General features: G+C 46.8%; 1 protein-coding gene across 1 annotated transcript in view; it reads left to right on the forward strand.

Moving 5' to 3' along the window:
• Positions 1-4,193, forward strand: part of LOC8043830 (high-affinity choline transporter 1) — a 97,106-nt gene extending 92,913 nt beyond the window's left edge. Inside the window, exons 8-9 of the mRNA XM_042286368.1 lie at positions 271-506; positions 3,596-4,193. Of these exons, the coding sequence (XP_042142302.1) occupies positions 271-506; positions 3,596-4,150 (791 nt within the window). The 3' untranslated portion in view covers positions 4,151-4,193. The remainder of the gene's footprint in view (positions 1-270; positions 507-3,595) is intronic.
• Positions 4,194-12,865: the final 8,672 nt, after the last annotated feature.

The following is a 12,865-nucleotide window of genomic DNA, read 5'->3' on the forward strand; positions in this document are numbered from 1 at the left end:
GTACTGTACAACGGGTGCAGCAGTGGCGCCGACAAACGATCCTGTTTCAGTGGCCCACCTAGAGGCTAAACGTTCTACTTGCGACGACGGTGGTGGCTAATTGTTTTCCGTCTCTTTTTGCCACGCAATGAAAGTATATTGTAGGCACTGACACGAGCCCCAGCAGACGGTTCACTCCTTTTTTAACCTGAACCCAGCGTTGGCCTTCATTTGACGATGTAGAAATGCCAGTGCTAAGGCCTTGATAAGCTTTACCTCTCCTCTATTAAGGGTGGCAGGAGACGTCTTACAGCAGAGCTGGCGGCGGCAATGTGTCCCCGCTGGACGACGAGTCCCAGTTGTCCCTGCTGCTGGCCCTGACGATGCAGCACCTCACTCCGGCCTCGGTGTCCTTCCTGGGGCAAGGGGCCGTGGCCGCGGCCGCCATGTCCTCGGCGGACGCCTGCATGCTTAGCACCGGAGCACTCTTCACAAAGAACGTCTACGTACCGCTGATGCGGCCCCAGGTCGGTGTCGTCAATCTCTGGCATAACCATTTACGTGGTACCAGTCCCTCTGAAGGAATATTCGGTTTAAGTAGCGTGTTTTAAATTGACGGGATGAGAGATAGAGAAGACAATGTGTGAGGGACATGGCATGCGACTTGGTTCCATACGAGCGCACCGATTCTCGTTAGCGCAGATTCGCTAAACTTTGCGAAACTAGGGCGGACAGAATGGCGAAATAGCATGAAGCAGGAGAGTTTTTTTTTTTTTTTTCTTTAGGAAGGCTAAATAAATGTTACCGGTATAAAGCAAAATTACGGATAAAGCAGTCTGGCTCGGCTAATAGTCTCACACCGATGGGCGCCCCATTTAAGAAGCCGCATTAAAATCTCCATACATGTCTCCCAAGGCGAAGAATTCACCCAGCTTTCAAGACTACTCGACCCGCTACACTGTTGCAACTACCACATTACAAGTTACGACGCTACTGGTTAGCGTTAGTTTTTTTTACTTACGTACCAACGTACCCGTTAGAACCCCGAAGGACTAAGGAGTGAAGTAATGTCGTAATTATTTTGCGGTATCTCCTGTAAAATTACGTTATTCGTTACTTGTTAGTTTTGAATTAAAAGGGCCGCATGATTGAAAACAAACTATTTTTTTTACACTGCCGAAAAGTGGGAAATAACCCCAACAAAGCTACGCATATGCGGTGTCATTACAAACTCTTTCGAAAGACACTTTGAACGTTCCCACGACCGGGCCCAAGAGGCGCGAGATGATCGCTGTTCGGAACCCGATAAGCGTCCTTGGTTCAGTCTTTGTATAGAAGCTGCTAAGATCACCGTCGCCGCACCCTGAGCAGCTGTCTCGCTGGAAAGAGGCATCCTTTCAGAAGGTAGCAGTGTGCCGCCGCTCGCAGAATTTTCCCTCAGCGTCCCTATTTACTCCTGCTGGTCACAACCTTCTCTTAAAAAAAAAAAAGAAAAAAAATTCGTTCTGTCAACAGCAAGAAGAATAAACGCTGAGTTTGGTAGCTCTGACGTTCCCACGCTTTGAATCAAAACAAGTGTGTTAGCGGTGGCCGGGTGCTGACGTGTCGTTAATTGGAAATGCGATGTTGGATTGCGAAGGAATGAAATAACGTTTATTTTGCCGGATTTCTCTGGATTGCATAAAGAGGTCAACTTTGCGTCCGATGCGGGGCGTGAATGCAGTCGTTCCTTTCAGAGCGGTTTCTTCTGCCCAGGCAAGTGATAGGGCAAAAGTTCAGTTCTCCGAATCGCGGAGGATACAGGGATACTGTGAAACTCTTTATTTTCGCTGCCGCTATTTTTCGCGAATGGGTCACAGAGGACACAATGGCGGCCACTAAATCTCGCGAATTCTAGACGCCTGCATTGAAACTCTTAAAAGGATCGAAATTTTCGCGTGCCCTTAAATTTTGCGAATTTTTCGATTCGCCAAATTCGCGAAAATTGAGGACTCGCGAACCTTAAGTGTTTTGCAGTTTGCGGGGAGCAAGTCGTTTGCTACTTGCGCAGGAGTTGTGGTGACGTCAGAACGACGCCGCGCTCTGATTGGCTTTGATTGGCAGGATAGTGGGGAGACCTCAGTGCTGGATGGCTCGAGGTTGCCCCACTATCGATTTTATTCGGGCAATAAGAGCTTGGCATTCTGACATCATCGCAACCCCTGTGGGAGAAGCAGACGATCTTGCGCTCCGCATACATTACACATCCTGCCGACGGTGAACCTTTTATTGACCTGATCAATCCAATATGACTGCCTTTGTTAGTATTTTTGGTGTCTATGGATATTCTAACTTCTATTATTGTGTGTTGCTTTGAGCCGTTTATTCATATTCTTGGTTGCTGGCCCGTGCTGTTTCTCCAAGTTTCCAATGTATCAATGTGATCTGTACCCAACTCCTCTTCTGTAATGCCCAGGCACTGCAGAGTAAATAATCACTCTGAAAAAGTGCATTGATGGCGAAGTTTATGGAGGCGGTTTGTTATAAACAGCTACCATATACTAACTGTAAAACACGAAGTAACGACAAACTAACGTAAATGTAACGCCCGTTAGTCGTGGCAAGTAACGACACCGGTATTACGTTACATTGATAAAATGGTAACGCAGCTCAGTAACGCCTTAGCTTTTTTCCAAGTTAACGGCTAACGCTATTTCGTTTCATATTTTCGGTAACGGGCACACCGCTATGCTGAAGATAAAACTGTATATAGTAATTTTAAATAATAAATAACATTGGCAGGACTTTTACCTCCAAAGTCCCATAATGCAAAAAATGCGCTATAGGGAATTGGTGTGTCAAGTGGTGTAATTTTTACTGCGAATTTAGCGGGGAAACTAAATCCTTGAATAGTTCATGTGTCCTCAGGTCACGTGAAGTCGATTTCCCCCGCTAAATTTACCGAGGAAATTGGATTTGTGTTTAGGTCACGAGACTCGAAGTTTCCCGCCAAATTTAGCGGGTAACTTATATGGTGTATTGGTCACGTGACGTCAATTTCGCACTAAATTTAGCGGGGAATCTGAATTGATGTTTTTGCCATAACACGTTAATTTTTCCGCCAAGTTTAGCGGGTGAACTGAGGTAACGTAAAGGTCCCGCGCCCTCAATTTCCCCTAAATGTCTAGGAGACGTGACGTCAGGTGACCTCAGGTGCCGCCACTTACCCGCAAAATATAGCGAGGAAAATAAATTGGTGTAGAGGTCACGTGACGCCAATTTGGCCGCTATATTTAGCGGGGAAACTGAATCAGTCTGTATGTCTCGTGACGTCAAGTCACGTGACATCAATTTTCCAGCAAACTTTAGCTCAGGAACTGAATTCATTATTTCCCGAGTGTCGTGATGTCAATCTTTCCACTAAATTTTGCGGGAAACGCACGAACGGACGTCCGGACAAAGTTTTCAGATTGCCGTCTATATAAACTTTATTGTCGTCCCTCTGCCTTTTTTCTGCATTGTATTTAAGCAGTCGCATTGCTCTTTTTGTTATTCACAACACAATAGCCAGCATGCCAATCATCGAGACCGCAACCTGGCTATCGAACGGTAACCATTTCCTATTCCAATTACGCAGGCGTCAGAACGAGAAAAGGTGTGGGTGCTGCGTTCCTCCATAGCATTGACGGCCGCCGTGTCTTCCGTCGTGGCCATCACTGTGGACTCGGTGTACGGTCTTTGCCTCCTTGCGGGAGACATGGTGTACGTGATGCTGTTCCCGCAATTGCTGGCGGCTGTGCACTTTCCTTCTCTGTGCAATGTTTACGGGTCCCTCGCAGCCTTCATAGTCGGGCTCGCCCTCAGGTCCATCGGGGGCGAGCCCGTACTGAGGATCCCGGCAGTGTTCAGCTACCCGTTCTTCGACGACGAGACCCAGCGGCAGCTTTTCCCGATCAAGACGGTGGCCATGCTCGCCAGTCTGGCGACACTGGTGATCGTGTCCGCTGTCTTCAGGGTGGCGCTCTCGTCGCCAAGGTATGAGCTGTTGCGCCGCCAGTTCACCGGAGAAGCCAAGGTCAAGGCGGTACCCGTGGAAGAAACTGTGGACACTGAAGGGGATGCCCAGGAACGTCCCTCTAACTGCACGAGCCGTACACTAAACCCCCAAACGGAAGCCTCGAGTTGTGTGTAGGGGACCCGTTGGCGTATCGAGAAAACAACGTGATAAAAATATTCCGAGTCACCAATTGGCCTCTTTCTTCTACGTCACTGCTGCGAGCTTCAGCGACTAAACACGGCGGTCTCTTTACTTTTCTTAACGACGCGGCCCAATACCACCTATACTTCGTTCACCTTTAAACTGACACTAGAAGCTACGCCTTCAGCGCAAGCTTTCTCCGCTTGCTAACGGAAGTGTGAAAGCGCAGGTACGCGCGACCAAAGCACTGCGATAGCCAGCGAACTCGCGCTGGAGGCGGAGCTTCTAGTCTCAGCTTAAGGGTGAACGGAGTAAAGATATAAATGAGTGGTGGCTAAATCTCGTCCACCTCCTCTTCAAGGCCACCGCGGAGCACATATGTTGTGCGAGTGCTACATTAGTGTGCAGCTGGAGCACGCGCTCATTGAGGGAAACCACTGCTCCCAGCTGAACACTGACGCAGCTATCTTCTCTAATATATGGGCCACGCTGGCCCTCAATAGGGAACGCAGAACCTTGAGCGCTACGACTTTCCATCTATAATCGTTTTCTGATGTATGTCGTTATCCCTCAAGTAGGTTCCGTATCTGGTATGAGCGGCGAAAAAAATAAAACATTTCAACCTTGAATTTCCGAGAAAATATAGGTAAGGCAAAACAAAATTTGTGGCAATTACACTTTTTTCTTAAACCCCTTCCAGAGGCGTGGAGAGATTAAAACAATGTTTGAGCGCATGCAAGAAGCGACGACATTCAAGATGGTTGCGCCCTTGTGGAAAAGCCGAGGTTCAGTCGGAGCTTCTCCAAACCTTCTCCTCTGTGCACAGTGAACAATGGAGGGAAAAGAAGTGGGAGGCGTTTCCCTTGAACTCTTAACCTGTCACTAAATATTAGCCTCGAGAAGTTTGCGTGGCGCCCCCTTACGGCGAACCGGGCTGACGTCAAGGCGAGGACAGAATTTTCCCCAAACTCGCCCCACTCGCCTTGTGAAGGCTGTGAAGGCGTTAGCTGTCTGCGCTCTTGTTTCTATTCAAATATCTTTGTGCGCGTTTTTGTGGGATGTGCAAATTTTCATATGTGGCTTCATTGAGATATGGCCTGTAGCGGCAGGCGAAACCTCAACCAACATTTCAGGCATGGTTGACATTGCAGGCAACGCATGAATCGCAGCTGGTATATTAAAATAGAAAAAAATATGGCCACAATTGCACGAGCATCACTATAGATATTTACCTCACACAATCAATGCTGCTGATGGTCTTAAGGTATTGGCAGGTTACTTAAAAAAGTGAAAGCCGTTTACAACTACCTGTAACACCGAATTACAGCGCAGCTCTTGAGGAGGAGGAGGAGGGAAGGGTACTGGGGGGGTGAAGTGACCTGGGGGGGTCACGTGACCTTGGGGGTCACGTGACGATGCCGATGATGTCATCAGTGACGTCACTGATGACATCATCAGTGACGATGACGATGCAGACTCCGATGACGTCATTCGTGATGATGACGATGACGATGCGGATGCCGGTGACGTCATCAGTGACGCCACTGATGACGTCATCAGCGATGATTACGATGACGATGCGGATGCCGGTGAGGCAATCAGTGATGTCACTGATGACGTCATCAGTGATGATGACGATGACGATGCAGATGCCGGTGACGTCATCAGTGACGTCGCTGATGACGTCATCAGTGATGATGACGATGACGATGCAGATGCCGGTGACGTCATCAGTGACGTCACTGATGACGTCATCAGTGATGATGACGATGACGATGCGGATGCCGGTGACGTCATCAGTGACGTCACTGATGACGTCATCAGCGATGATGACGATGACGATGCGGATGCCGGTGAGGTAATCAGTGACGTCACTGATGACGTCATCAGTGATAATGACGATGACGATGCGGATGCCGGCGAGGTAATCAGTGACGTCACTGATGACGTCATCAGTGATGATGACGATGCGGATGCCGGTGACGTCATCAGTGACGTCACTGATGACGTCATCAGCGATGATGACGATGACGATGCGGATGCCGGTGAGGTAATCAGTGACGTCACTGATGACGTCATCAGTGATGATGACGATGACGATGCGGATGCCGGTGACGTCATCAGTGACGATGACGTCATCGGGGAGGTCACGTTACCTCGGCGGGGGTCACGTGACCCTGGGGGTGGTCACGTGACCTGGGGGGGGGGCGTGTCACGTGACTTCAGAGGAGGAGGGTGTAGTGGCCGTCCCAGGGTCACGTGACCTTGGGGGTCACGTGACCCTGGGACTGTCACGTGACCTCTGGGGGTCACACCTTGGGGGTCACGCGACCTTGCGGTGACCTTGGGGGTCGCGTGACCTTAGGATGACCTTGGGGGTCGCGTGACCTTGGGGTGACCTTGGTTACGCCGACGGTGACGCCGACGCCGCTCAAGCCGGGAACGGGCCCCTAAGAGCTGCGCTCTAAAAATAGCGGTAGCTGCGACGCTGATGAAATGAAAATTCGCCCAATTAAGTATGTTGCCGACCTAATTAAGATTAAAAATGTAAGTTAAAGGGAGCGTTTTAACTTACATTTTTAATCTTTCTTTGGAGTCTTGTGTGGTTCCCAGAAGAATGGAAGTAGCGAAGGTGTCTGTACTGCATAAAAAAGGGGATCAAAAATGAAAGCCGTTTACAACTCCTGTAATACCGAAGGGGAAGAGGAGGGAAGGGTACTGAGGGTTACCTGTTCTCGGGGAGGGGGGGGGGGGGGGGGTCGGGTCATGAGAAAAATGTTTTCGCTAGATTTAGCGGGTTAATTTTTCCGCTAAATTTAGCGGGGCATTTTTCCCGCTAGATTTAGCGGAGAAATTTTTCCGCTAAATTTAGCGGAGAAATTTTTTCGTTAGATTTAGCGGAGAAATTTTTCCGCTAGATATAGCGGGGAAATTTTTCCGCTATATTTAGCGGGGAATTTTCCCCGCTAGATTTTTCCGCTAGATTTAGCGGAGACATTTTTCTGCTAGATTTAGCGGGGAAATTTTTCCGCTACATTTAGCGGGGAACTTTTCCCGATAGATTTAGCGAAACAATTTTTCCGCTAGATTTAGCGGGGAATTTTTTCCGCTAAATCTAGCGGGGAAATGTTTCCGCTAGATTTAGCGGGGAAATTTACCCATAATGCACCGCGCGGTGACGCCGACGGCGACGGTGACGGCGACGCCGACGCCGCTCAAGGCGGAAACGGGCCCCTAAGAGCTGCGCTCTAAAACGACTTAGGCAACTATAGACCTATTTCTATATTGCCCGTATTTTCGAAGGTTTTCGAAAGGCTACTCTATCACCGTTTAGTAGACTTCTCGAATAAATGTGACCTCATAACTTCCTCGCAATTTGGTTTCAGAAAAAAAAACTGTTCAACAGAGATAGCTCTACTTAATCAAAAAGAATTTATTTTAGAAAATTTTGAAAGTAAAAAAATTAATTTTAGGAGTGTTCCTAGATTTTACAAAAGCCTTTGACTGTCTTAGTCACGAAGTATAATTCAAAAAGCTTGAAATTTGTGGCATTCGTGGACATGCCCTACAGCTTTTAAAATCGTACTTTAAGGGGTACGGAAACCAAATTCTAGAGCCGATCTCTTTGCTTGAACATAAAGAGGGTTAAAATAGGACTTCACCAATACCAATATTCCGTAGGATAACGCGAGAAAACGAATTTTAAACTGAATAAAACGATAACCAAAAACCACCTTGTGGATGTCTCTGAAGCTTCGATGGAATGTCGTGACGACAACATGCCCGTAAGAGCAGCGCCACAACGGGAAATACGGTCACTCATAGGCATTACTTAGGCCTGGACGTAGTACCGAGGCGCTTTGGTGAAGAACGCAACGGCAGAGTTGGCCACCGTTCGTTTTAGTATCGGGTGGTCTTTCCGGCAACGCTTCTTTGGGGTGGTTTGGAGATTATGTTCGTGCGATGTAATAATATTCACGCTACGAAATGTCTGTTTAAACGGGCCCGCATGCCCAGCTTTCCTGATCACGAGATAGCCGCCTTCGTTGACCGCAACTGATAACGAACTCGATCGCTAAGAAGTCAATACAACTACCATCGTTGCTAAAACTAGACGGCCCGTACGGCTGTGCAAAGCGGCGCGCATGTAAACAAATCCCTGCGGCGCTTTTCGGGGATGCGGGAGAGAGCCAGCGTCCAGGAAGAAGCATTTGAAGTAAAAGCGTGTCAGCTAGCAAGATCCACGTAAATACCTGTTCGCGCTGGGAGCAGAACCGCACTGGCATTGCGTTCTTGGTAACCGCTTCGAAAACGTTCTTTTACAACCGATCTTATGAACCACTGGGCCTCTAGACAATCGCAACTCGATGCTGACGAGACGCTCGGCAGAGAAAGATTGGACCGGCATTGAGTCGCTCCTAAAAACTGCTCTCACTCGACATGTTTTGGCGTATCATGTCGAAATAAAATGGACATCTAAAAAACGTGTACGTACGCAAGTTGCGAAGGCAATCCATATGGCTTTTATTTGAGCTCTATAACACACACACACAAAAACAAGGAGATTGAGTTGAGGAGAGTGTCCCTTCTCGACCAGATCGTTCGTCACCGCTGCACCTGAAAACAAGCTAGGTACGACGAGGGGAAAGACTGGCCTTCTTACCCCAAATTATAGGTCAGGGTTTAAACTATTCGTACGAGGAGGGTCCACAGAGGTCGCGTGGGCGTATTCCATTCATCAAGCCAGCCGATCGTGTGGTCTTGCCACGGATCGTCGAAGCGTTTTGCTAAGCCTACTAGCCTAGCGTCTGCGGTGGTCGCTTGGTTGGTGGGTTCTTGTCGTTGTAGCTTTTTTTAAAATTTCAATTACTTTTTTTTTTCTTCTTTTCTCTCGTTGGGACGCGCACAGAGAGCACATAGAAATGCACGTTGGTCGTCGCGACGACGTATGCGAGCGATGTTGCCGGCGATGTCAATTTGATCATAAAAAGTGCGTAAAGCTTTGTAGCTGTCGTAGGCGTGGTCGTAGGATCTTATCGTAGCGTGCAAAAAACTTGCGATAATTTCGCTTCGTGAATACGGAACTTTTCTGAGGTTTTGCTGTAAGATCGTTTTGTGAGTAAGCTCTGTTACCTGTTGCGGACGACGAAGACAAGGCAGACGGATCGTACAAATACGACTCTAGGCAGAATCGCTTCTCGGCCATCATGGCCTGGTGATGTAGCGGCGTGGCGACATCTTCGTCCTTATTAAAGGGGTACGGAAACCAAATTCTGGAGCTCATTTCTTTGTTTCAACACGACGCAGGTAGCAGCACAACCACAGAAACATAAATATTGCGCTAGAAAACGCAAGAAAACATATTTTAAAGTGAATTAAACGATAATCAAAAACCACCTGGTAGTTGGTTATGAAGCTTCAATGGAATGTCGTGACGACAACATGCCTCTGAAAGCAGCGCCACAGCGGTATGTCCGCTCACTGGTATAGATTGCCTAGGCCTGAACGCAATACCGAGGCGTCTTGGTGGAAAGAGCCAAAACGAAGTGAGCCACCTTGGTTTCAGCTCTCGCGCGACGTGCAAACGCGTGCTTCGGTTGTTCTCAGGTTTGGTGCGCGTGTCTTTGTCGTGAAGTTTAAAGGGGTATGGAAACGAAATCTTAGCGCCGATTCTTCTGCGTAAATATGGGCTAGGGACAGGTAGCACCTCGGAAATATCAATATCACGCTGTAAAACACAAGAGAACTAATTTTAAATCTAATGAAACGGTTTCAAAGTCACATCTGGTGGATGGTGTGAAAGTTCTCGTGACATCACTTGTGGCATAGGAGCAGCGCCGTTCTCCGGAAATACGGCGTGCCGGCAGAATTAGCCTAGGCCTGAACGCGTTTGCAAAGCCTTAGCGGAGAAAGCCAAAGCGTAGTTGGCCACAGTGAGCTCGTTCTTGTTGAGGCTCTTTGCACGACACGACGCGAGCACGCTTCTGGTTCTGAAGGTTTCCAGCTGAACGTAGAGGGAAAAAACCAAGGAGTGGATAAAAAGAGAGACACGCTGCTGGACTATCAACCACTTACTGAAATTCTTCTTTTTCATCTAGCCTCATGAATTATACTATTTACTAAAATTCTTCTTTTTCATCTACCCTCATAAATTATACTATTGTATTCCCAGGCGTAACTTCTTCTTCTTCGGTATAATATTCGGTGGCTAGCGTTCACATGTTCCTGACAAGGTTTCTCACTTGAGGTGCTCCCAGGAGATACAGTTTTTCTTTCTGAAATAGCGGAAACACAAAAACCAGCTTACAAGGGAAATCCTGGAGTCTCTGGCTATTGAGGCGCACGGGTACACTCTAGCACGGGGATGACTGCGCGAGTGCCGCCTCCATTACGCCATTTCCGAAAGAAAAACTGTGTCTTCTGGGAGCGCCCCAAGTGAGAAACCTTAGTGAAAAGACGGTGAGAGTGCAGGCGAGCTGGTGGTAGCTAATCATGTCGGTGTAATACGACATGATTGAGAAACCTTGTCAGGAACATGTGAACGCTATAGCCACCAAATATCATACCAAAGAGTTAGTTACCCCTGGAAACTCAATAGTATAATTCATGAGGGTAGATAAAAAAGAATTCCAGTAAATAGTATAATTCATGAGGATAGTTCACTCTCCCCCTCGCCATTGCTGGGTGCTAACGGTTATTTCTACTTACAGGTTCCCTCGAGCTACTACTTTTGCGGTGTGAAACTAACACGGTGAACCGAACGCTCGTGGCACATAAAATACGGGTATGGTCGCGAAGGACGTTATGGACAAGCTAGATCGTACAGTCCTCGGATATTACTACTAAGCGAGATCGTCACACGTTGACGCCATCAAGCGGCAACGCTCGCAACTATGGTACCCTTGGCAGTGCAGGAACTGTTGACGTCACCGGCGCGATACGCATTGCGCTTCTCGCTGGCCGACTTTGAAGCGAAAGGAAGAGAGCTCGCGCTCACGTCACTTCGTTTCCGTACCCCTTTAATGTCATCTACCCACCGCTCTCGCTGCGTTGGTCGGCGACCATTCACTCGAAGTCGCTCCAGCCGCTCCGCCGGCTCTGCAATATGCTACTACAGCCCTCGGGCACTTCGACTATGCGAGATTGTAACACGCTGACGCCACCGAGTGGCAAGACTCATAATTACGGTATGCTTGGCCCTCCGAGGCATGATGACGTCAAGACCGCGCCGGATCTCCCGAGGTGCATCGCGCTCTTCGACGGCTGATTTTGAAGCGCTCGTCGAAATCCAGGCATTTAGAACGGAAAATACAGCCATCCGCTTGAAATATGTCTATGCGATTATCAATTACTGGTTTATCTGATTCCATTTGACTTATCTCTAGGTGTTTCGTGTATATTTTAAGTTTCAATTCAGTATCCCTTTAAGAGATCGTCAGCAATATGTTAACATAAACGGTCATTCTTTCACTGTCAGATCTATTACGTCAGGCGTTCCACAAGGAAGCATATTGGGACCATTTCTTTTTAATTTATACAATAATGATATAATAAACTTAGATACTAAGGCGAAATTTGTAATTTATGCCGATGACACTACCATTTTTTTCTGCCGAAATCTGTGACGAATTAATTGATATGGCGAACTTTACTCTATTAAATATAAAAGGCTGGGGGGATAGCAACTGACTGAAGATAATATTAATAAGACGAAAGCCGTCATATTTCGACCAAAAAATAAGTCTCTGGTTATATCGAAGGTTGTCCGCTTTGACTCGTCTCCCATCGAAATCGTTAGTTGTTTCAAAACACTTGGAGTGTGTTTTAGTGAGACAATGAGCTGGGATAATCATATAAACCATATTGTTCCAAAGCTTGCTCGGGTAGTTGGAATCGTAAATCGCTGCCGATATGTTTTACCAACGAACGTTAAAATGTTTCTAAATCACTATTCTATTCCCATTTAACGTATTGTCTTCTAGTTTGGGGCACATCCACAATGACTAATATAGAAAAACTGTTTTTGCTGCGGAAAGAAATATTGAGAGGAATATGTAATGTGCCATATGACTTTCATTCCGCCGATTTATTTAAGACTAGTAAAATAATTAACATTTCTAAGTTATACCAGTACAGGCTCGCTACAAGTTTTAAAAGTGAAAAGAAAAGGGGATTGTGTTTCCTGGAAAGACTTGCGTCGTTAAAGGAAATTTGCCCACATTATTCCACCCACAATGCAGAGAAATGGAGGATGGTCACTCAACGAACAAATTATGGCTATTATATGTTAAATTTCACACTCCCACATTTACTAAAGGGTCTTAGCACTGATAATATTGACTTTGATAGTTTAACTTTCAAAGACTTGCGCTTATATGTTTGTACGTGATTTTTGTTTTCATTATTTCTTTTGTGCTTGGTTGAAACTTGGTTTGTAGAAATGTCAACCGTAGATGTGCGCTGGTTTTACTATATACTCTGCCTTTTTTGTATTTTTTCCGCCTGCTTGCTTTGACCAATGTAAGGGGCCCGAGGACCAGTCAAGCTGCCTACTGCAGCTTTTTTCCTTTGGACCCCCCAACATTTGATGGAAATAAAATAATAATAATAATAATAATAATTATTATTATTGTTATTATTATTATTATTATTATTAATATTATGCATACTATATCGCTTTTTTGTTTTTGTGCCTAAGTGCAGGGGCAG

This window comes from Ixodes scapularis, unplaced genomic scaffold, assembly GCF_016920785.2.
Source record: "Ixodes scapularis isolate PalLabHiFi unplaced genomic scaffold, ASM1692078v2 PGA_scaffold7__128_contigs__length_106722199, whole genome shotgun sequence".
In the NCBI taxonomy this organism is placed as follows: Eukaryota; Metazoa; Arthropoda; class Arachnida; order Ixodida; family Ixodidae; genus Ixodes; species Ixodes scapularis.